Source organism: Festucalex cinctus, chromosome 1 (genome assembly GCF_051991245.1).
Source record: "Festucalex cinctus isolate MCC-2025b chromosome 1, RoL_Fcin_1.0, whole genome shotgun sequence".
In the NCBI taxonomy this organism is placed as follows: Eukaryota; Metazoa; Chordata; class Actinopteri; order Syngnathiformes; family Syngnathidae; genus Festucalex; species Festucalex cinctus.
The window spans coordinates 57,297,319-57,323,417 of NC_135411.1; the positions used below are offsets into that span (position 1 = coordinate 57,297,319).

At 40.6% G+C, this 26,099-nt stretch overlaps 1 protein-coding gene across 1 annotated transcript; it reads left to right on the forward strand.

Moving 5' to 3' along the window:
• The first annotated feature begins 1,760 nt into the window (after nt 1-1,760).
• Nucleotides 1,761-23,530, forward strand: usp31 (ubiquitin specific peptidase 31). The gene is made up of 16 exons (XM_077496825.1): nt 1,761-2,837; nt 4,277-4,411; nt 4,595-4,689; nt 4,760-4,852; nt 7,228-7,363; nt 7,442-7,589; nt 8,457-8,634; nt 8,791-8,902; nt 9,000-9,094; nt 9,477-9,554; nt 9,860-9,989; nt 13,824-13,943; nt 15,058-15,283; nt 15,376-15,534; nt 15,945-16,097; nt 18,296-23,530. Exons 1-16 carry the CDS (start codon nt 2,310-2,312, stop codon nt 19,717-19,719), a joined length of 3,810 nt encoding a protein of 1,269 aa, XP_077352951.1. The 5' UTR covers nt 1,761-2,309; the 3' UTR covers nt 19,720-23,530.
• The last annotated feature ends 2,569 nt before the right edge of the window (nt 23,531-26,099 follow it).

Here is a 26,099-nt window from a genome sequence, read left to right on the forward strand (position 1 = left end):
TTCTGGTCAGCGCTCTCAGCAGAAATTACTGAATGTTACCGTGAATTGCGTACAAAGAATTCTCTGGCACTGCATATACTTTAACAAACAAAATAAATACAGCAATTGTTAAAAAATAAATAAATATATATATATATATATATATATATATATATATATATATATATATATATATATATATATATATATATATATATATATATATATATATATATATATATATATATATAATATAGTAATATAGTAAAATAATTTCATCCATTAATTTTCTATAGTTCTTGACCTCACCAGGGTCACAAGTGAGTTGGAGCCTATCTCAACTGTCTTTGGGAGATGGATGGGATACGATCTGGTCTGGTTGCCGAGTATCTGAAGCTTTTGGCATATTTGCTCACCCAGGAAGGCCGAGGCCCGGACTCAAGCTTGCGTCCACAGCACTGGGAGGCGAATGTGCTAACCAGTCAAACCAATCAAACACTCAAACAGTCTAACGTCGCCAAACCAACTCGTATCGATTTGTAACTTTTTGATAGCTTTTCAACCAGTTCAGGTTATATGTAGACCATCTTAAAATAAAACTGATTTGCCCATTCAATTCTGTTTTTGTTATACACCTATACAAAATTGAAGAACAATATTAAAACATAAAAATGTGAATCGGGTTGATAATGTTACTTCTTTTTTTTTATGTAATAAAATAAAACCAGCACCCCCAAAGATGAATAATCATTAACAGCAGCATTAATGTACTGATCATCTCTATGTGAAGGGCAAAACAATTCAAGTGTTCAATACATGTTCAAGAGGATAATAGGCCCTGATAACAATTTCAAATGAATCTACTCTTAGTCACCTCATTTAATGAGAACCAAAACCTCGGCTGTGTCCCCATTGGTTGCTTGACGCATTTAAGGACCTCCTCGACTGTGTGGCACTTCCTCACCATGGCAAGGCCAGCCTGACTTGTGATTGACGGGCGGCCAGCCCCGTGGGGAGGGAAAAAACAACAACCGAGGACTCATTTGGTTGGAAAACAAAACGATTGACTTCCCTTTTTAATTATGTCACATTATGACATTATCCCAGACAAAATAACATAAGCACAATGCTTCCCTACTCTTTGTCTTGTTTCCATGGACACGTCATGAGAGAAGTTCTCCAGCTGGCTCCCTCTGCCTGCTTGAATACCAAGTGAAGGGGTTATTTATATGACCTGTTCTCATGTGCACGCTCTTTAATCGTTCACCACTAATTATTTAATTTATTATTCATCCATCACCATTTGATTACTGTAATTACAACCTGTTGAATGCCGCATCATCATGTCACTGTTTTTTATTTTTATTATTATTATTTTTTTATTTTGCTATTGATGTATAACTGCCCTGCACGTACACACTAACTACGCAGTGAGACGAGAGCAAACAAACCAAAATAAACAAATTATATGTAACAACTAAAAAAATATTCAATCAATAAATAACACATTAGAATAATATTAATCTTCATAATAACCACTCTACTGTTGAGGCTCGTTGTTATGCAAGTAGTAGTTTGTTTAGTTAACACAAAGTTTTGCACTCGTATCTAGTAAGGTGTCCGATTTGTGTTTTTAAACTGCGTGCTTATTGCGCCATCAACATGCAAAGCGGAGAACGGCTGGACGACACTGTTGTTTATACGCCCGTGCGATAGGAGGCGATAAATCCGCGTTTAACTCCTTGCCACTCGTCTGCCAAAACAAACAACGAGAAGAAGAAACAGAAAGCCTTCTGCTGCTTGGCACCCGATAACGAACGTGCCTCCAAATATGCAAACAATGTTCAAATAATTGCACATGTGACACGCTCTCTACATGGAATGTCTCCATGCGCTCGCCATGGAGGAATATCGCTGCATGTTGGACCTGGACTTTTCTGCTGAGCACAACCGGCGCCGTTTTTTCGGCCCCTGTTTGTGTAGCTAGCGTTAGCCACATCGGCTAACACTACCAGTCTTCCACCGAAAGGTAAGCCGGAGTTGGTTCGTTGCTATGCGGCAGTCGACCGCAATGTGAGGCAACTCTGGACGGAGCTTGCAGCCGCCACCCAGGAAGGAACAAGCGAGCGCGGCGGTGGTTTTAATATATCTAAAGTGGTCTTACAGTTCTCGGTATGTCATTTAACAAATGGGGCGAGATACTGCAGCGGTAATGTTATGCCTGGCGAAGGGTTAGTTTACTCTGCTCGGGGTTGTTTGAGCAATGGAGCGTTGGCGGACAGCACGCCGCTGAAGGTCTCCCTTGACTCTGGCTAGTGGAGAGTACAGTCATGTCGTGTAAGGCCACCGGCAAGGACAAGAAGACGAGCTTCGGCAAGAAGCTGTTCAGGCGAGGCTCGGTTCGCTCCGTGGGTAGTTTTATGAGCAAAGTCCTGAGGACTCTCACAGCATTGTCTCACTTTGGTTCGGAAGTGCAAACCGATGACGACAAGGATGACGGAGGATTCTCCGCGTTTCAGTCCGGACTTAAGGAAGCACCCTTGGACGACGGGGACCTCGGGCTGTTGTTCTCCGGCGAGAGGATTCCTGGCGTGGCCGGGCTGAAGAACCACGGCAATACCTGCTTCATGAATGCTATTCTACAATGCCTCAGCAACACGGAGCTGTTCGCGGAGTATCTCGTCCTGGAGCACTACAGGCAAAACGAGGCGAACGAAGATGACAAACCAAAGACAAATGATGTTCATCTGCAAAAGAAAGGTCCCATGGCCAAGGGGGAAGTGACAGAACAACTGTCTGGGCTTGTTCGGGCATTATGGACTTTTGAGTACACCCCCCAGCACAGCCGAGACTTTAAGGTAAGACTGACACATAGCAGGAGCACGAAAAGACCATCAGTTTTACTTTTATACCGACTCTTTTCTTACCACAACAGAAGTTCAAAACTCTTTAAGCATGTGAATAAACTTTAAAGGTGACCCTTTTCGAAGCTAATGCTTATCTGTGCAGTCAACAAAACTTAATGCAGCTCTGCTTCCCTTTTAGTTGTGACATAAATGGAACATTGCATCTGTGGGAACTTTTTTGTGTGTGTGTGTGTGTGTTTCTAAAAAAGCATGGGCCAGCTATCAAACACAGTATGATGGGGGGAAATATTAAGTTATCTTGTTTCATATAGCACTTTAAAACACAGCTGGCACAAAGCTCTTACAGAGCACAACATATAACATATAACAATACAATCATAACAAACCAACAAATCTTTTTTTTTTTTTCCATTCCTACATATGCTTTGAAATTTGAAGCAAAAATAGATGAATGAGGAGTGATTCAGTCTCCTTTCAACAGTAGTGTCTGTTGATGTGTACCATACACACAGAAATAATGTTTCAATACTCCAGTCCCATTTAGAAACGCTTCACTTGCACTCGTGGCCGTCGAGCAGCGTCTGCGACGATATTGTGGCAATTTTAATATCGCAATATCATGATACTGCCACTATTGTTACATCGCTTCTATTAACTAGCAAGAAATCCCTATGAGAAATATGTGAAACCATCCGAAAGGATCCCTACAATAAATTTTTAAAATGTTAAATTTTATGTACTTCTGACTGAAATTTAATTTTAAATTGAATGAATATCTGGTGATATATATATTTTTTTTTATGCAAGGTCATTCTGATGCACATTTTTTTTTCGTGATATCATTAAATTAGGTTTTAATTTTATTATAGAGAATTCCTGTCAGTAAATGTCCATCTATTCATTTTCTACCGCTTATCCGGGGTCGGGTCGCAGGGGCAGGAACTTTAGCAGCGAAGCCCAGACTTCGCTCTCTCCAGCCACTTAAATCAGCTTCTCAGGCGGGATCCCAAGGCGTTCCCAGGCCAGCCAGGTGACTTAGTCTCACAGTCTCATTCATAGCCAGCGTGCCCTGGGTCGTCCCCGGGGCCTCCCACCCATGGGACATGCCCAGAACACCTCTCCAGGGAGGCGTCCAGGAGGCATCCGAGCCAGATGCCCAAAGCTCCTCTCAACGCGGAGGAGCAGCAGCTCGGAGTCCATCCCGGATGAGCGAGCTTCTCACCTAAACTTTTTCCACCAAGTATCACCTCAAAGAATACAAGTGCTGTACCACTACCACCATACACTTAAATAACGTATAGGGGGGTGGAAAGCTACTTCAGTAATGATTAATTGAAGATGCATAGTACTGCACGTAAAAGACATTGCCGCTTATCTTTTGGGTATGCTGAGCTATGCTAATCTAAACGCACCCTGAATTTCTGTTGCAGAATGTGGTGTCGAAGAACGCCACACAGTTTAAAGGGAACGCTCAGCACGACGCCCAAGAGTTTCTGCTGTGGCTGCTGGACCGAGTGCACGAGGACCTCAACACTGTCAAATCCATCGGCAGGCCAACCATGAGGGTGAGGTTTTGACATGGTGATATACTGTGTGGATTTGTGTAAATATGTGATGTGCAAAAGCCAGAACGGGAATTTGAATGTGACATAAGAGAATGACTGCGAGGGTACTGTAAAAGCTTGCTGAACCTGCATTATTTATGACATTCAGTTCTGCCGTCTCAAAACACGTTTGTGCTTGTTCAGCCACCTATCGACGAAGATGACCGAACCACAGAAGGACCCTCCCCGCCCCTCTCGGCCGGCTCGTTTGTACAGGAGCTCTTCCAGGCTCAGTACAGGTAAAAGTCTGCTACATTCCTTTCCATGTGTCTACAGTATGAGTTGACTTATAGTTATTCTTTTTTTAAGGTCTTCCCTCACCTGCCCCCATTGCCAAAAACAGAGCAATACCTTTGACCCCTTCCTGTGCATCTCCTTACCCATCCCACTACCACACACGCGGTAAGTGGACAAATTGAGATGTCAACATTTTGCTGTTTTACAACAGGGAGTCCTTGGTTTACAATGGTCCAGACTTGTGGTGCCCTTTCGATTGGGTTTTCCATTGTGTAGCGGCGTTTGAATGTGTAGCGACTAGCGAGCATAGGTTATCCCCTTTAAAGTGCGCTCTATGTATCTCACAGTGTAACAAAAAGTAGCGAGCGACAATGCTTGCTAGGTAAGCAATGGTTCACATGATGCATTCAAGTCAAGTTTATTTATATACCCATTAATCACAAAAAAATCTCAAAGGACTTCACAGTTGACAAATATTAACAACCCACAGTTGACAAATATTAACAACCACGGCATTGTGTCAATACAGAAAAAACAAAGGCGAGTGACACAGACATGGAAACTCGCACAGGTTCATGAACTGCTTTTCTATACAGTGTACTTGTTTGCCTTTATATGCAAGTAGACTTGAAATAAATGGCTCAATACAACCCTGTGCTCTACTGAGCTTAGTTTTTACGTTTCTAATAAGGCTATTATGAACTGACCAAACAATAAAGCAGAGGTAAAAAGAGAGATGTGTGCTGGTTTTTACATGTCTGCATCTCACAAACATCTTTCTTCTGTGTAGCAATTTTTCAATTTTTTAAACGTTATTCATTTCACAAGCAGCGAGAATCTTTTTCTTTCTTTTTTTTTTTTTTTTTAAATCTGAACTGCTTTATCAAATTTTTGTTTTATTTTACAAAGAGGAAATATCTATACATACAGTTGTATTTAATATATTCCACTGCCAGTATTATTTTGACCGTGACTTCATAAAAATTAAAGAATTTGAAGTTCCATATTTTGCCATTTAAGATATCACAGTCATGCTTTGTCTTAGGTTTTAGGGTTTTGCCATGGTATGACTTCAGTATGGGTATTGAAAGTACTTAAAACAGGTATAATATTAAAGTCAGAATTCTGGTATTGTGCTAACACTACACTACTGGACAATTAATCAAATTTTTATTGTGATTTCGATTTAGGCTTCTCTCGATCTTTAGAACATAATAATCGAAGAAAATGGTTGAACACGCTGAATGGTATGGTGCATTTACAAGTTTCCTACATTGTGAAAGTACCCTGAATGCACTATGTTGCTTGTAGCAAGCCTAGAGCGATTCAGTGTGATTCTGTCGTTCCTAAGCGTCCTAAAAGCTACTTAATGACACATCAGTTGGAGCTAACTGTAAAACTAAATACACGACAAGGAGGATAACATCCACTGTGTATTTAAATGCAAAACATGCTTCGCTTTAAAACAGCCTAGCGCTAATGCTAAAGTGAATGGAGGATCCTATTTTAAATGCTTAATGGGAAATTAGCAGTAAGGAGTAATTTTCCTTCAAATAACAAATATTCACACATATGCTGTGGAAATACCACAGGTAAGATAACACTACTCAAAGGTACAAATTCTTTCCAATCTATGACTAACGAGTTATTTTAATAGAATTTAGCTTATAAGCAAACTTAGCTGCAAACGTGTGTGACGTCATGCATGCTGAGCTCACGTCTCTGATCAAATGATGAAAGGAGACTGATTCTGTCCTCTTTCATATAAAACCGCTTCAAACATCAAATCGTATGTAGGAATGGAAGAATGTTGATTTGTTGTGATTGTATTGGTGTTAATGTTTTATGTTATGTTATTTTTTTATTTTTTTGTGTGTTTCTGTAAAGCAATTTGTGACAGCTCAGGCTGTTTGAAAGCACTATATAAATAAGCTTGAGTTGAGTTGAGTTGAGTTGAGTTGAGTTGAGTTGAGTTGAGTTGAGAAGAGAATCAATCAGAACTTTCTTCTGTTCTCATTGTAAGCATCCATTGATGCATGACAACAGACTGCCCTAAGAGGCCAAAACGCACAGGAGCACCCAGTATTTTTTTTTTTTCCAATTGCTATTTTGGTGTATATTCTCATTTTACTTTCTTACTAATTTAATTTCTCACTTTGCTTTTAAGTCAGATTAAAATCTGAGTTTGTAAGGATTCTAGAAAATTTTCTTTACTCAAAATTCAAGGATAAAAACAAGGACTTTTTTTTTCCGTTTTATTAATCATGAATTCAATCTCAATCAAAATAATCATGATTATTATTTTTTCCATAATCGCCCAGCCTGACTGTATATGGTCCAGTGGTCCACTAATTGCTATATAGTGATTAGGCTGTAGGGAATGACTGAATGATTCAAAACATAGGTTTACTCAAAATACAACTTAACAACTGTGTAAGGTTAATGATACACTGTGGTACATTTAGCCTTGCGTACAAATTCAACTTACGGCGCAGTAAAATAACCTCTTTAAAGTGAATAAATGTGTGTTTGTTTGCCAGGCCGCTATACGTCACCGTGGTCTACCAGGGGAAGTACTCTCACTGTTTGAGGATCGGGGTGGCTGTGCCCCTCAACACCACCGTGTACCGCCTGCGAGATGCCGTGTCACGTGAGACCAACATGCCAATGGACCAGGTGTTACTTCTGCACCTTGACAGCCAAATCCACTCTCCTTCAACTCAAACACATACTTAACTTACTTGTTTGTTTTAGTTCATCCTGACTGAAATGTACTATGATGGCTTCCATCGTTCTTTTTGCGACGACGATGATGACCTGAACATCATCCAAGAGAGCGACTCCATCTTTGCCTTCGAGACACCGGAGACATTTAAACAGGAGAACCTACGGACAAAAAGGGGTAACATGTTTTTTCTTGTAGATTTCACACAGATTTCACTTGGGTGAAAGGATGGATTCACATTGCATGGTTCAAGTGACATAATTGCAATATGTATGCAGCATAAATAGAAAAAAAAAGGCATGGAATTGGATCAAGCCTCAACCAAACATGGATAAAAAATTTATACAAACTTGCAGCTTAAATTCAGCCAAAGCTAACAACACTCAACAAAAATATAAACGCAACACTTTTGTTTTCACTTCCAAAAACTCTCAAATAATGTTCACAAATCAGTCTATATCTGTGATAGTGAGCACTTCTCCTTTGTCGAGAAAATTAATCCCACCACACAGGTGTGACATATCAAGATGCTGATTAGGCACCATGATTAGTGCACAGGTGTGCCTTAGACTGCCCACAATAAAAGGCCACTCCGAAAGGTGCATTTTATTTATTTATTTATTTTTTTATTGGGGGGGGGGGTCTGTGGACTCAGAAAACCAGTCAATACGGACTGGGGATTCAGAGGGGCTGGGGGGACCCTTTCTGAGTCCAAGGAGGGGACTCAGTGGGGTTCTGGGGACTCAGAAAACCGCAGACCACCAGCCCCCAGCCCCCCAATAAAACAAAACTGCACCTTTCAGAGTGGTCTTCATGGTGTCTAGTCAGCATCATGGTATGGCATACTTGTAAGGTGGGATGGATTATCTCGGCAAAGGAGAAGTGCTCACTATCACCGATTTAGACTAGTTTGTGAACAATATTTGAGAGAAATGGTGAGATTGAGTATGTGGAAGAAGTTTTAGATCATTGAGTTCATCTCATAAAAAAATGGGAGCAAAAACAGGAGTTTATATTTCGGTTGAGTATAATTACTTTGTACAGGAAGTCTTCTGGCCAACCTGAATCACAACAACTTGAAGTACAGCGTGGAAAACGGCCGCACACCGTCTTTCATGCAGGGTGCCTTGACTCCCGTGACATCCCCAAATAAGAATCTGGCACCCGAGAAAATGATCCTGCTGGTGTGCAACAGAGCCTGCATCGGCCACCAAGCAAAAAGGTACACTTACCTACCCAACTGTGCTGTTATGCTTCCATGGCTTAAGCTGTGCACTTTGTTTTGTGTTATCAAAATAACACTTGACCCAGTACTAAAATACCCAAAGAATGAAGAATTGCCACACTAATGGATAATTTGTTGATTTTGTTGTTTAAGGTTTGGCTTACCTTTTGTACTGTACATGGAGCGCACGGCCACCTGGGACACACTGCAGAAGGAGATTCTGGAGAAAATGCGGCATCTTTTGCGACCCGGGGTCTACATTCAGGTAGGAAATTAAACTTTTTTTTTTTTTTTAAATAGATCGAGTTAATTGTCAGAGTTTTTGTGTAAAAAACAAACAAAAACATAAACTCCACCCACAGGTGGGGCCTTTCAGTCTCCGTGTGGTTGGTGTAGTTGGGATCACCTACCTCCTCCCTCAAGACGAGAGACCGCTGTGTCACCCCACAGTGGACAGGTCAGTTCTACTTTTTGGCATCTCAAATTTCACATCAAGAAAAACACTCTTATCATCAATCACACCCGCAAGAAGCACGTTGTTTATCAGCTCACAGCACAGTTCAGTGACAGGTCCTAGCTTGTCTTAAAATGCCAGTTTAACATGCTTCTTTTTTTTTTCTGGCCTACATGAAGCAAGCCAGAACATCACTCAAGCACAAAGATGCATCAGTGAAAAACACAGTTGATTTTTTGTCCTTAGAGGAGCTGTCATGATAAATATGATGAACTTTGAAGTTTGAATGCATGCTTGTGTGAGAAATTGTACTTTGGTTTGTTCAACACACAACTTTTCACTAACTATCTACGAATTGATGTTGTTTTGTGTGTGGGTGTTTCAGAGCATACAAATCCTGTGGGCAGGGTGGACCTCCCCATGTGAAGATTGTGGTGGAGTGGGACAAAGAGACCAAAGACTAGTAAGTGGGGTCTACTTTGTCATCCACATGCTAGAAGTTAGTTGAACACAAGAAAAGCATATTTCTCTGAGCCACTTTGATACGAGTACACTTTAAAATTGCGGTCAAAAGGTTGATTATGTCTTTTATTTTGTAGACATTTTAATAAGTAATTCACTGGCATAATGAAAGGCCATTTATCATCGGCGGAAAGCTGCCTTGCAATACAGCAAAAATGAATTGGCCTCTGCCAGGTTTCGTCATGTTTAAACTTAATAGTCTGAACCCAGAACACCACAAGTAAATTGACTTTATTTTAACCGCAGTCTGTTCGGACACACGGAGGAGGAGTACATCCCTGACTCCGAGAGTGTGTATCTGCACAGAGAACAGCACCATCAACCGCAGGCCTGCACACTGGCTCAGTGTTTCCAGCTCTACACTAAAGAGGAGCAGGTAAACCCTCAGGATAGGTATAATAAGGCTTGTTCACACTTGGATGAAGCACAATATGATCAATGAAACCTCGTGATTAATTTGTGTTGCAGTCAATTCAGGCCCAACTAAAAGTAAACAGGAAGATGGCCAGGTTTCATGTGGGAACATTATACACTAATGAAATAATGTCCTTTTGTACATTTTAAAATTCTGTGCAACATTGATGACCAATGGCAAATTAACGGAAGGTTTGGTGGGTGTACTTTGGAGACTTTCATGTGCATATTTTTAACAACAGTCTGAAGTTGGTTTCTTACATTTATCTTGTGTTGCAAGCTTTGCCACCACATTGTTTTTATGCTTGTATGTCTTTAAAGCTACTATATGGAGGATTTCCCCCAAAAAATATCTTAACAATAGCCTTTTTATTTGACCATTTATGACTAAAACATATTCTAATTGGTAGATCAACATCTTAGCTGTTCACAATGTGTACTCAAGCCTCTGGCCAATATTATTTAGGAAGCGTCCGGTCCGAGTCCTTCAAATTTCCTGCCCTCTGTCTGCGGGACGTGACGTCATGCGTGTTCTCTTCCGTTGTTTCCTGTAGTCGTGAAGACGGAACTTAAGTACAGATTTTCGCTGTCCCAGACACCCGCTGTTACTCCGCGGAAGCCTGCTTAAAAAAACAAAAAAACAAAACAAAACATGAAAACAATGTCAAGTGCCACGAAAAAAAAATCTAAACTTGATAGTGACCGACGCCGGGCAAGAACAAGAGTGAACATTGGTTTGACATTTCAGCGGTGGAGAGAGTTGAGATCGGACTTGGATTAGAAAAGTGATTCACAGATGGCTTTCTTTCTACTCCAAAAGGTAAGAAGCGAGTGACATTTAGAAAAAAATATGTTGTTTTCAAATAGCAGTAACCTCAAGATCGATCACTTCACGGTCGTAACTATTGGGGTGAAAGGAGGTGAACGGCAAAATTTAGCGTGAAAGGAGTGGCAAGATTGAATGAAATAGAAAAGAATGACTATGAAGAACAGACGTTCCATTCCGCGGTGTTTCAATCAGGCTAAATGTCGCCTTATTTTCCTCCGTGAAAACAGCCTATTGTAGCTACATTATGCTAGCGGAATGTGAACGGTACTACTGAATGGCGATAACATTCACGGCCATATCACACTAAGTAGTGAATGGGTCTATATGTTTTTCACAATCGTCAATTTCCATAAATGATGGCCCACCTCTCAGCTAATGCACAATGACACTAGGCTGGGAGCGACAAACTAATAATGACTTGAATCAGGTTGATATCCGTCGAGCGTGGTGACTACAATATGTAACTGCATATTGACGTCGGAATGAGGTCCAATTGATTGACGTAATTTGCAAATCGTTGTGGAGTACAGCACAGAACTGGACTTCGACCGACTAAAGCAATATGATCTGCATGTCCTGTGGACATCAATTGTTTAGTGGGGATCGAGAGTCTCATTCCGTGAAGTGGCCAGCTTTATATAACATTAGAAAACTTCTTACCTCTGAAAACATAGTTTAACTGGATATGAAGAGCCCAGTCTTCAGTAACGAGGTCGTGCACGTACGAGTGCGCGTAGCGTGTACGAGCGTGCAGTTTGTTTTCGGCCACAGGTGGCAGTAGCGATTTGAAATTTTAAATCTTCCACATAGCTGCTTTAATTTGAACAAATAGAGTAAATGAGGCATGGAAATCCCTCACCTTTTGGCAAAATATGCCGTTTTGAAACCAAAGTAGCTCACCTACGTGAATCGTACAGATTCGGTGAGAAAATAGACCGGAGAGTAAGTGTAACAGTGAACTCCGGGTGGGATGGGTACTGAAGACGGCACGTTAAATCAGACAGTGACATGTTCCAAAGCACGTCTTAAGTTGTGACTGTGCAGGAGTAGATGTGTTGGTAATTTTCTATGGCGCACTTGAGCTCAACCAGCGTACTGTTGTCACCTACTCGCGCTGGATTTCATTCATGTTACATTTCCGGGTTTGGGTGGAAGCAAGCGAGATTTGACTTCCGACAAGCCAAATGAGAGTGAAGCTTCGCGGTTCCTAGCATGCTGTGGTTGAGCATGGTGCCACACCTGTTGCGTGGACTTCTTGGTGCTGAGGCTGAGCAGCAGGATGTCGCCGCCATCGGCTGCCATATGCTGGGAGCACCACCGCATTGCCCGCCTCTCCCCGGCGTGGACATAGTAGATGTTTGTCTTCAACCACCGATTCGAATCATGTAATGTGTGTGGCATCGTTACAATATATTATAGAATGAGTTTGCTCCCGAGTCCCAATTGTGCAGTTCCAACTGTCATTTTTTACAAGATTTTACTCCAAGTTGGGTTCGAATTCGTTGTGCTCTGTGCAGGAGGCACATTCTTGAAAATGTGTTTAAAAGACTGCACAAGGAATCAAAATAACACCAATACAATTCTTTATCTTCTGTCTACTGCTTAACTTTGTTTTTTATGTTGTCATTGTAAAGAACTTTGTTTTTCACTTTTTAATTAGTAATAATTTGTTTTGGGTATTTATACTTTGTTATGTTATGTTATGTTATGTTTTTTTTTTAACTGTGTTTTAAATGTACGTATGATGTTTTATCAATTGTCAGATTTTATTTAATGAGAAGTAACTGTTAAAGTGATTGTTCTTTGATAAAAAATATTGTTGAATAAATTAACCTTTATTACCACAAACAACAGAACAGAAGTATCAGAAAAGTGGTACTGTTCAGGACCGGTATCGATACCCTGATACTGACAGTTGGAACCGAACCGGTTCAAATACGAAAGATACCTATCCCTACTTGAACGCAGCACATGCTGTTTTTTCAACATCCATCCCTAGTACAATAAATGTAGCAAAGATGTTTGCATTGTCGCAAAAAGTTTTTCTTGGTGCCGTAAAATTTTGAACATTTAAATTCGCCATCCCTTCATCCACCGCATGCCCCCAACCTGTTTGACGAGTGCCTGGCGAATACAGTATTAACAGGCAAAATTTTGGTCCAAATGCGTATCATCTTTTTCACCTCTGACCCGTTTCATGTCTGTAAACACTTGACACATTAAGCCATTTTCAACACTAAGAAGATATTTTGTCTATAATGTGATAACTTCATTATTTTTCGTGAACAATTAATACCTTTAAAAACTAATTTTGACACTTGCTGTCGATGGAAGATGAAGTAACCCATTCTTAGGAAACCGGCAATGACCAATCATGGTTTAGTTTGCTGACCAAACCCAGAAAATAAATGAGCTGTAATTGGTCCTCATCTGTTTCCTCAGCACAGGAGACCTCATCTTCAGTCGACAGCAAGTGGAGAAATGTGTTTTTAAAAGTATTAATTGTACATGAAAAATAATGAAGTTTTCGAATTCTGGGTAAAATACTAACTTTTTACTGCTGAAAATGGCTAATAATTGACCCAATGGTTGATCAAGGAAAAGTTCCCAAATGTGCATCCCTAAAATAAATAAATACTGTCTATCTCCGTCTGTGTCTCCATTTTGCTCAGAGCATGTCAGAGGGGAGATTTTCTCCATGTCTATCTCAGTGCTCATTCTGACACTAATAACAGTCTTATGCTCTGTGTGGGTTTGCTATGTATTTGACTCCTAATGGTACGGTAGGACTAACCTAGACACGTGAAGCGAGGCCCAACAAAAACATTGTGGTTCCACTCGCCGCTGCTCAAAAAGAATGTAGTGGGGTTGCGGGGTAGAACAAGAGAAGAAAGCCAGTGCCTTGTTTTTGCTTTTTTAAACCAGCTTGTCCTTGAGGGCTGATGCTCTGGTTCTCGTGTGTTTCAGCTGGCTCCGGATGACGCCTGGCGCTGCCCCCATTGCAAACAGCTGCAACAGGGGCGCATCAAGCTCAGCCTGTGGACGTTGCCGGATGTGCTCATACTTCACCTCAAGAGGTTCAGACAGGTACCCTGGAATTTGGACTATAAACTGCAAATTCCCCTCTCTTTTAACCTTGTGACTTAAAGAATTGTGTGGCCTCTCGTCAGGAACTTCATGATCATGTTTACGCTTTATGAATAGCACAGCCTCTTAACTTTTTAAATCTAATTCACACACATTAAACATGTTTGTTCACTCATACTCATCATGCAACAAATGATAGCTTTGGCCATTGAAAAAGGCAGTCTAGCCGCTAAATCCCGAGATTCTTGACCTTATTTTTGTTGTGCATATTTTATTGTGGTTGCTTCTGCGTTGCGTTGTGCTGTTTTCCATTTGGGTGAATTCATGCTTTCTCTCAATTCTACCCTCCCGGTATGTGCAAGTGTTTAATTTAGTGTAGGGCTGGGCCATACGGCCCAAAAAATAAATAAATAAATAAAAATATTTATTTATAGTCATTCTAGACGATGACAATTTTAATAAATTTCAATTGAATAAACACAACAAACATCTATTCAAAGGTTTTTTATTAAAAAAAAATCATGTGCAAAATGCTCAAACAATAATGTATACTGATTTTAAATCTGTTTGAACGTAAACATAAAATTCATAGCTTGTTAAAAAAAAAAGAAGTTATTCTTATTCTTATATGCTTGTGCATAACTTCCATATTAAATGCAACAATTAAGTCGTAACTATTGTAAACACGTCTTGTAAATCACCCATCCACCATTCTGCCACCTGTGCATAATTACAGCTCACAATAACATTTGGATATAATATAACTTAACAACTATCGCTTTTAGCAATCCAGAAGAAAAAGGTGTGTTTACGCACCTTGATTTAATGATTTAGCTAATTTTTAAATTGTCAATTCTTAATATGACAAATTAATAAAAATTAATTTGATTTATTGGCCAGCCCTAATTCAACAGAAAGCCAACAATTCACCAGATAAGAGGCAAAGTGTTCTTTCTTTAAGATGTTAATTTGGGCTCTAGTGTGCAACCAGTTTGGGTGTGTTTGCGCCCTAATTTCTCAATGGTGCGACTATAAAATAAGAGCTCGCAACGGTGCCCTCTTTTACTCTTTGATCTTCCAGTGCATGCATATCCCTCTCTTCGTTTGCCCATAGGAGGGTGACCGCAGGGTGAAGATGCAGAACATGGTGAGATTCCCTCTCACGGGCATGGACATGGCACCTCACGTGGTGAAGAGAAGCCAGAGCAGTTGGAGCCTACCCTCGCACTGGTCACCGTGGAGAAGACCTTACGGTCTGGGAAGGAACCCAGATGACTTCCTGTATGACCTGTACGCCGTGTGTAATCATCACGGGAGCATGCACGGAGGCCACTACACGGGTAACGCAGACATCATAGCCAATGAGTCATCAAGGATGGGCAGCATTTTTTTTTTTTTTTTTTAAAGCAACATTTCCTGTGTGCACTCATAGCCTACTGCAAGAACTCCGTTGACGGTCAGTGGTACTGCTTTGATGACAGCGAGGTCGCACCGGTGGCCGATGACGACGTGTGTCAGCAGTCCGCTTACATACTCTTCTACCAACGTAGGACCGCCATTCCCTCTTGGTCAGCCAACAGCTCTGTTGCAGGTCAGTCTGGGTCAGATTATTTGACTGAAAATACATTTGGAAAGAATTCATAGTGATTCACTTTTTCCAAAATTTTTTATGCAACTGCCATATTCCAAAATAGAGTGCATTGTTGTGGTCCTCCCACCCCAAAGTTCTACTCACATCACCCCATAATTGACAACATAAAAAACTTAAACTCTAAATGAATGAATTTGAAATGGAGTGCTTGTACTTGAGATGATTGTACACCTTAATTTGATTTCACCTAAGATAATTTCAAATGATTGGACATGATTTGGAAAGGCACACAACTGTTTGTTTAAGGTCCCTCAGTTGACATTGCATGACAACAAACCAACCAGAAAAGAAAGTAACTTAATTCATTTTCTGGTGCTTCTCAAAGTGACGTTTAATGATCCATCTCACAGGCTCGACCAGTTCTTCTTTGTGCGACCACTGGATCAACAGGCTGCCCGGGAGCAGAGCTGCTAGTCTAGCATCCTGCGCCTCGTCGAGACGCACCTCACTGGCTTCGCTGGCGGAGTCGGTGGAGTTCACTGGAGAACGTAGTGAAGACGACGGTGAGGCCAAGCTTAGTTTCCCTTTATTTGCTCTTGTGACATGGGAGCCATGCATACAAGATTGCTTCACTTAAAGGGGATATTTTATGACAGACATTTTAATGGCTTGTATACAAGTAGTTGCGTGTCTAGAGGGCTTCCCACCAGTTTTGATGGATGTACAAATTAACTTTCATTAACAGCATTAGCTTTAAAAAAAGAAAAAGAAAAAAAAAACAACAGTACATATTCATTTGATTGTAAATTGACTAATTTCTGCAAAACAAGAAATAGTGTGTGAAAAAGTGTCCTGTAATTCTTGATCCTTGGGGTATTTTGCCGAAAGCATGTCACAGACATGTTTTTAAGACACACAGCAGCTGCTTTAAATTGTTATAACTAATACCTACATAGTTGAGTTTTGTACATTTTTTAACTTGAGATATTTTTGAGCTTTTTAGATTGACAATGTTTTTAATTTTGTGAAGTTCTTTTAAAGTCAGTATCCAAGCCGTCATTGGTTTGGACTTCAGTGGGTATCATGATACGCTTTAGTTTTCTTTGTAACACATCGTAGTTTATGAATGTGGTCTCTCCAATAACAATATTGCTGTTAAAATCAAATGAAACGAAAAGTAAGCTCAACCGTTTCGAGACTTTCTCCTCACCTTTGTATTGAATTTTCTAAAATTATTATTATTATTTTATTTTATTTTTTTCATAAAGGCAAAAGAAGGAAACACCCTGTGGTGGTCATCTGTTCTGCAAAGCTTGCCTGTCGTGTGAAACTGAAACAGATGTGATCCTGGCCCACTCTTTGTGGCTCACATAATGAGGGACTTGCGCCGCAGACTGCTGCCTCGGCATATAATGTCCTTCCCAGGAGCATGTGGCCAGCACACACAACCTTATGTAATTTACTATTACCAGTGTTTGGCAACACGCTTACTGCCTGTGTAGTATTTCACAGTTAAATGAGCCAGAACATGCAGACACAGTCAATTCAGTGCTGTGCTGTACGTATTTATTATTTGCTCATTTATTTAAAGTACGTAGCTGTATGTTAAGTATTAAATGCGACAAAATATGCATTTTTAAGAACATGTTATATACGATATGAGTGTTGAATAATGTCATATTATTGTGATATCTAACATGCACCTAAAGCTTTTTGTTATGGCCCCCAGGAAGAATATATTTCACATCTCCACCACAACTTTAAATAGTACAATTTCTCTATAAAATTGTTGCAAGTACATCAAGGGTTAAAGTTCCCCGTTGCCAGGATGGAGTTCAGTCATTCAGAAAAATTAACCCCGTGTCTCACTTAGCCAAGGATGCGCACGTAACAATTGTGGCTTTATCGGCAGGCTTCCTTGAATGTTGCATAACGTTGCAAGCCACTTGCCACACTTGCTCAAACCATCTTTATGCTCTCAAACCGTTTTTCTTGCCACAGACTAATTTTGAACGTGTTCAAAATTTGATTAGGAAGAAACAAACCGTTGTGCACTGACTGCGCTCTTTGACAGATGAAAATGTCATTTGAGTTGCCTGCATGCCATTGCATGGTTGTTGTCACAATAAAGCTGTCCTGCAAGATGGAATATGTGGACACTTTTATTTTGTAGGTGATGCAGGAAGTGTTAATCTTCATGACACATGGAAGGGGGGGAGAGTATGGCTGCGATTTACCGGTTTACTTTCAACTAACGTGGGTTAATCTCATCTGAAAGGTGCCATGTTGGTAAACATCAACGTGCGTGAAAATCACGCACCTTTCGGCGAAATATGCCGTTTAGAAACCAAAATATGCAACCTATGACGTGAATCATGATGAAGACCCGTATTATGTCCTTATAGATGAGATAAAGAGTTGCCTGAGCATCACTTGAAATTGGTTTTGGATCTTCAAACAGCCTTGTTTCTAATAAGTGGAGAAACTTGATGTAGGTGTGGTTATAATTTAAACTAGCCGCATAACAGTAGGGTAGAGGTGCATAATGGCTTGCTCATTCACAGGCAAATTTGTAAAAGATTTTCCTGACTGTTGAATTTTCTTCTCAATGGGTGGGGAAGCACTCCAGCGACCCAACTATTTGTAAGCAAGTCCTTAAAAATCTATTTCACGTGTCCCCATCAAAACAAGATTTGATGCCTTGTTTATTGACAGTAAGTCACACTGGGTGTTGTTCATGAAACTTTTCTTTGGTTTGAAGGTGGGTTCTCCGTCCGGCCCTTCGTGAGGAGCATCCAGCGTCAGAGCGTGAATTCCCGGTCGTCTATTGCTAGCCCGTTAGCCTTCAGCGACAACGCCGTCAAACCCTCGTGGTCACTCTCAGCCAAGTTGCAAATGCGCTCCAACTCGCCCTCACGCTTCTCTCTGGACTCACGTTGTTCGCCGCCCCTTGAGAAAATCGGCGAGGCCTGCGACGACCGCGTGTCCACCTCCTGCTTCGGGAGCTACAGTCGGCACGAGCGCTACTTTGGCGGCAGGACGCCACTGTCTGCCATGGAGAGCAACTACAGCGAGCAGGAAAACAACAAAAGATTTCTGGACCTGATGTACTGCCGCGCTCCCACACCGGTGGAGAAGATAACGGAAAACAACAACCAGATTACAGCAGTAGACCAAAACATTCAAAACGCCCCCTCTAAAGATCAGAAGCATAAGAGCAGCACTGGCGGTGTTGTGTCCAAGGTGGAAAGCGCTGGCGCCACCAAAACCACCAAAGCAGAGGAGCCAGGAAAAAGCTCCAAGAAGCGCCTGTGCTCAACCCACAAGCCTTCGCCTTCAGAGACGCCCGCCAGCACACCTGTGAAAGGGAAAAAGGCGACTGCCACTAAAGATAAGAGTGAGAAGAAAAACATATCCACTCCCAGCAGGACCCCCTCCAAAACCAAGGAGTCGCTCCCGCCCTCCGGCTCCATGCCGCAACATCGGCTGTGCATGCGCTCCACGCCTCAATCGTCAGCGTCGCCCTCTCCGACCACCAAGAAGAACACCGGCGTCCACGAGAAAAACCCAGAGAACGGTCGCAAGCGCCAGGTGGAGAGGAGCTACAGTCGGGATTCTGTAGTCAGCGCTCAGAGAGGAAGCGTCGCCACGCGCTCTTCCGCTCCCAAGGCGGCGGACAGCGGCCGGCTGGAGCGGAGGTCCGTGCGCAGCTCCAGCAGCAGCTCCTCCGTCACCAGCCTGCGCTCGCCCAGCGTCTCCACTAGAGACCTGCAGCGCGGCAGCAAGCCAGAGGAGAAAGGCTTGTCCTTCTTCAAGAGCGCCCTGCGACAACGGGAAAGCCGCCGCTCGGCCGACTTGGGGAAGAGCACGCTGCTCTTCAAAAGGGCCTCGGAGAGGACGTGCAAGCCGAACGGACAGGTCAAGGAGGCCGGCGTTGAACACGCAACAGCGGCAGACGCCGCCGCTTCCCCGCCCCCTGCAGACGCTCCGAAATCCGAGCCCCTCAAACCCACAGGCTCCCTCGGCCGCTCCCTGCTGCACGTCGGCAAGTCCAAGTCTTCCGCCGCGGATGTGAGTCTCAAGTCTCCCGCTAACGGGAAGAAGCCCGTCGAAAAGAAGACGTCTTCCCGGAAACTGTCGCTGGGCACGCAATCGCCCGCACGTGCCACGCAGCGACCTCAGTGACACAGCTAACGTCACGTAACGTACGTATTCCTCTCTCTTAATGCAGCTACTGTACATTCTTTGTGCCTACCTTCTACTCATAGCGATAAGTATTCAGATTTCACTCACAAAAACATAACTTTTGACTCTTTTGAGAATTTCAAATATCCAAGACTGGATAGACACTGCAGGTCCGTGCGTCCAATTCCAATTTAATGCCTTCAATGAAATCAATGAACGTTCTGTATTTGTGAATTCACATGTCAGATTTTTGTTCACATTTGGAAGATTCTGGTTGATGCCGCCTATCCAAATTGTGCCACATGGCAACAAAATAATAACAATAATAATAATAATAATAATAATAATAATAATAATAATAATAATACTAATTCTAATAATAGAAAAATTTGGATTGTTTCACTTTAAGCATGGAGTGTACACGAATGGCCCCAAATTGGCTTTCTCCTCAATGACATATCAATGGCCTTGTCTACTGTGGAGACCACATACAAACACTCACAAAAAGCATTTCACACCTACCATACGGAATAGTGCTTTGGAAAAAAAAATGTTAATATGACCAACATATGAAAATCCACCATAAAATAGTCCAATTTGTTTATGTTTTTTCCAGATACCGTATTTTACAACTTTTTTTGGTTGAAATTTTATATATTTATTGATAGAAATGTTTTTTATATGAATATTTTTTTCCCCCTTCAAAAAAAGATGAGTTTTGGAATGACACCCTTTAAAACAAAAACAACAAAAAATCAGAATTATATATATATATATATATATATATATATATATATATAGCTATAGATGCGTCTGTATAGAAAGTATATTATATAGTATGAGCTGTTTTTATGTCTTTCTGAAAGGTAAATGATCTTAAGCGCCTTTTCAACACTAATAACGCAAACTGGTACTAGTCTACTCCTGTATGCATCATTGAGTAGGAATGTTGTATTGTTCTGCACTTTGAGTAGTTGACTAGTTTCCTCTCCTCCAGTAACTCATGTAGAGACAACACTAGAAACTTTAACAATGTAACCTTTTTGCGCGTCTTCTCGGCATCTTGTTATTTCATGCCTTAGACTCAATGGGTACTCTCATGTCATGTGACTTCACGCCCCTCGCCATGTGGTGCTGCTAATGGGATACTGCTCCAATCTGACTGATTGAATTACAAGCAGGACTCAGTCGAACCCAATCGGCAGCATTTTTTGTCACCTGCGGTACCTCACTTGTTATGTACTTTTTACTTTTTCATCTGCCTGAAAATGCTTCTGGAGTATTGTCGTCACATATTTGCTATTCTAAGACGTCATGGTGGGGGGGAAAAAAAACAAAACAAAAAAACGAAAATGTCCTCTTTACTTTTCCACTAGTGTAACAGAACTTTTTCTTTATTTTATATAATGAAATATTTATTTTACAACACGTAGAAGCGCGTATGAAGCAGGGTACACACATACCAATTTTTCAAACGTGAGACCCCACACGAGGTGATGAAAATAACGGCAACTGTGGTCTTAACTTTTTTTTTTTTTTTTTAATACATTATAATTTTGTGTGACTAAGTTTTTGGTGACAATCATGAATTTGTTGTAGTACCAACACTGATCTATGGGAGGCAGTATGATGCCGCAGGGCATCTAGAATGCTGAAAAATACAAAGAAGAAATTAGAAGGCTCTAGGGCCTAATTAGCCTTGTGTCTAGGCTAACTAGTGACTCAAGGCAGTGAGGCAATACTTTTTTTTTTCTCTCTCTCTCTCTTTTTGCCCGACAGGCACGTACATCCTCTAGTACAGCTGTGGTGGCTCACACACCAGCCCCACTATTACACACGTGCGCCAACATATGACGGCAGTCGAAAAATCACAAAATACACAATAGTTTTTTTGTTTTGCCAGGCGAAAGATCCAGCATGTTAAATCTCGTCTCAATGCCTCTTGAGACTGAAACCTCACTCAAAGCTGGCGTAGGCCGGCATTACAGTTCTGTGAACCGTCTCCCTCTCTGATCCCTTCACATTTCAGCTCTCATAACAGTAATGGCCAGTGAATTGGCAGCCTTTGCCATTAGAAAATTGTGTTTTATCAAATTGCAATTATATTCCAAATGCAATTAATCGCTCCGTCGTAGTATACACAAACCGGACTGATCTCAAATGCAAACTGCGGCATCGCTGCTGGCAGTTGTGCGTCAATAAAGTTGGTTCTAGGTTTGAAATTCACAGTGGAGCAGCAGCAAATCATTCCATATACCAATTATCGGTACGTGTGTACCTCGCTTTAGCCAAATTATACCCCAGCGTATACCACATCCTGTGACGTGAGCTAGCCATGAATACATCATTGGGTTAAAGTGGATTGTCTGAGAAAATTTGTAATGCTCTATACACTGAACGGAACATATCAAGGGTATAATAATATAGGCTAGCCCAATACATACAATTATTGTTTAAATAATAATTTTAGAAAATCAAAAGACGTTATATTTGTACTAGTAGTAGCAATTGTAACAGGCCACCATTTGCTTCCGTTAACCACTGCACTGTGATGTTAGTCCATATATCTACATTTACATGAGCCTCCATCTTTTTCTTGCACGCACGCATTGCGCTTTCAAAACTGCAATAAATGTGTCTTCCTGTCATCTTCAAGTAGCATCATGTCGCGTTGGAGTAGCTGCGATTTGTAAGGACGTACTGTACAGAAGGGATGCATGTACAGTAAACGCTCAAGCATGCTCATCATGAACTATGCAAGTCTGTAGTGCTCGAGCATGTCTCCTAATATCATGCAATCATCGTCATTCTATATCACCACTCTGTACTTTGTGCTCTCTGGGTGCTCCGATACACACACAAAAAAGATTTTCTGTTGTACACCAGCAGGATGCAACACTACGGCTATGATGTTTGTTTAAAAAAAAATAAAAAAAAAATAAAAAAATTGTTTACCGCCTCCCAAAAGAGCATTGTGTGTTTATGTAAGCGATGAATAGTTTATTAGTAGTTTCCGCAGCAAAATGCAATAATGAAAAGTAATACATTTCTAGTTTTGTACTATAGTATGACAGTCAACTGTGATTAAAAAGGATGGAAGTATGGTCACATTTCACACATCAAATGACAAAAGACCTGCTGGTAATATATACATATATTGAGAAATGTTTGTTTGTTTTTTATTTAAAATTGCAGTGCATACATATTTTATATTATATACAGAAAGCCTTGGAAAAGTATCAAATATACTGAATGTTTTAAGAAGCCTTATTAGTGAGAGAATAAGGAGCTGTAAAAGTGATTAGAATGTCATTTTGTTTCCATCAACTGGATTTTTTCAATTTGTACATTTTTCTATTTTTTTGTTGTTTGTTTTGTTTTGAAATAATGCAACTTTAAGGACACTATATTGCTGAATGAAAGCACAGCACGTTGGTGAGTTGTACTCATCTATGTTGATACATTTGTACAATCCAGTTTTTAGCATTTTTTTTGTCTTGCCAACTTATTAGGTACAGCCCTGCAATCTGCAATAGACCCCCCACCCCCCACATCAAGAGTTATTTTTCAAACCTAAGAAGAACCCGTCAGATTTAATAAGGCCGTTTTTTTATGTTTATACTTTCATATGTACCAAGGAAAAAAACATGTCATTTTAAACATCACTCTTCTGTGTTAATTTATTTCTCTTTTTATTGTTATTGTGTATGCACTTTTTTATTTTTATTATTTCTTCAAATGAACAATTGTGTACATATGTTGCTGGCTTACCTATGTAAAATAATAATAAAAAGAAAAGAAAATAACGTCACTTAAGAAGGATTTTCTTTTCCCTTTGCACACATACGCTAGGGGGCGCTGTTTCCTTACAAATGTGCCTCTGCGTGACTGGCAATGTACTGTTAAATCAATGGAGGAGTGGGGGCGTAGCCCCTTCAGACCCGCATTTTTTTTTCTGTCAGGCAGAATGTATTTATTTTTGCTTATATTGACTCTTTTCCCACATAAGAATAATATGGAAATGTTTTTGGGGGGGTTATAATTTGTAATTTTTTTTAATTAGTTTTTATCGTGGAAGCTAGGATAATATGGCTGTATGTAATATGTTGTAATTAAAAATGTAATTAAATGTAATTAAAAGCTTATATGCAACATTTTTAACATGATCATGCAAATCAACTTGCAATTGTGATTGGTTATGTAAGATCCAATCATGAACCAGAAGTGTTGACATAATGCAAATTATGCGTTTTATTGGTTTAGACACGTGAATATGTCATTTCTACTGCAACCATCTATGGTTTGAAGGGGTTAATACACTTTTATTATATTTTTTGTCACCAGGACGACATTTCCACTTCCTTTTTTGCCTATACAGGAGGTATTGCACTATGTGACCACAGATCGATGGTCATTGGTAGTTAGAATTCAAGGAAAATGAGCTGCTAAAGGTTACACAAGTGAACTGTGTCTTACTAAACAAAACTGTTATTGCTAGGCGTGCCTTTGAGGCACAAACACTGGGAAGGGGACAATCGCTAAATGTAGGAGCAAAAATAGAAAATAGGTGGAAAATTGCTTCTCCTTTCTTCAGATGTTAAACATGTTTCTTAGATTTACGACACTCATTCAGGAGACTGCATAGAATGTATTTATATTATTTTTTTTAAATCAAATCAAAATCAAACTTTATTTAACTTTAATCCTTTGAGGAAGCGCATCCGTGAGTAGCTCATCCACACTGAGAGGGACTGCGAACTACCACGGAGAAATGTAATCCCAGAGACCCCCGGCCCAGATTGACCGTGGCTAGCCTCACACAGTGTGAAGCGCACCACAGCCCTCCAGGGCTAAGGGGCCCCTAGGATGACCACCCACCCATAGAAGACCAGCCAGTCTCCCAGTGCGGAGGCTCCCCCATGCGAAAACACTGGTGCTAAAGCAGTTAAACACAAGACGAACACAGAATAAAAGGAAAAAACAAAAACAATGCAATGCAGGGATTTTAAAACTGTAATGTGCTCCCGCCCTCCGGTCCCCGTCAGCACACGTGCAGCTGAATTCTGAAGTAGCTGTAGGCTTGAAATATTCTTTTTGGGAAGACCACAGAGCAAGGAATTACAGTAATCTAAACAACAAGAGATAAAAGCATGCATGCACCTCCGTGTTGGCCTGCGAGAGAAACGGGTGGACTCCGGCAATATTCTTTAAGATGGTAAAAAAACAATCTTGGCTACATTTTTAATATGAGGAATAAATGTAAGCTCTGAGGGGGAAAAAAAAATGACGCCCAAATTCTGCACACATTGCGAGGGTTTAAAATCTTGTAGCTTTGGTAAGTTTCTCTCTGACCTTCAGGACCGATGACTAAAACCTCTGTTTTGTCCTGGTTGAGGTGCAGGAAATCTTCTATATCCTCCTGACTACCAGGAAAAAAAATATTGTCCAATCACGTTTATTTTTTATGTTTGCCAATCTTTGTGACGTAACTGGAAAACTGCAAAAATAAATGTGTGGATAAAAAAGTTTTTTATTTTTAAGCTATAATGTGTCTACTACAGATGACATTTTTCAAAACTTAAATGCTAAGCTCAAATACAGTTAAAATAATTCAAACAATACTTTACTGTGTTCTTAAGAGTCTTGTAGAACACAGGCTAACAACATTTAAAGCCTAAATTTGTTCAATAAAAAGTGTTATACACTTACTTTTCCTCTTCTCTAAAAAGTGCTTGAACTGAGGGAAGCCATTTTCTTTTATGATGCAGAGCATGATGTAGGAAAGCCCCACATCTACACATTTGATATCATTGGAAAGCTCTGAATGTCCTCTGTAGGGCACAAAAGGAGTTAATTCAATCGTATGCACTGGGTGGGAGATATTAGGTTTAAAAGGGGAAGCATGTAGAGTCTGTAAACTGAAACACAGAGAATGGGAGGATTGCTAAAAACAAAGGCATGGTATTCAAACGATAAATAACTGTTAAAAATAAAATAAAAGTTAAAATTTGATGGGCACGCCTTGGTGAGAGAGGTCATTTATAATAAAAGTTTTGTTTAAAAGAGAGCGCACGTTCAGCACAGCCAGTTTAAAGGGTTAGTTTGGCTTTTTTGACATGAATCTCTATTTCATCCTCACCTCCAGTGTGTGCGATCAGCACTGACTTACCCCTGACAGCGTTCTGTGACACGAGTTCTGGTCCGGTGTTGGACGAGAGGAAAATAGTCCAGCAAGATGGCTGGGGTCACGGAAATAAAAGCGTTTTTCTTCTGAAAACAATTTGTGTTTAAAAGAGTGATACATTTGCATCACAAAACTCCCTCCTGAAAAAAAAGTCGGACTCCCATTACCGCCAGGCACTATTTTTTTTTCTTCGATC

Coding starts and splice junctions, on each gene's coding strand:
- usp31 (XM_077496825.1), top strand. CDS start 2,310: ATGTCGTGTAAGGCCACCGGCAAGGACAAGAAGACGAGCTTCGGCAAG. Junction 7,590..8,456: donor GAACCTACGGACAAAAAGGG/GTAACATGTTTT, acceptor TACTTTGTACAG/GAAGTCTTCTGGCCAACCTG. Junction 15,284..15,375: donor GCACGGAGGCCACTACACGG/GTAACGCAGACA, acceptor GTGCACTCATAG/CCTACTGCAAGAACTCCGTT.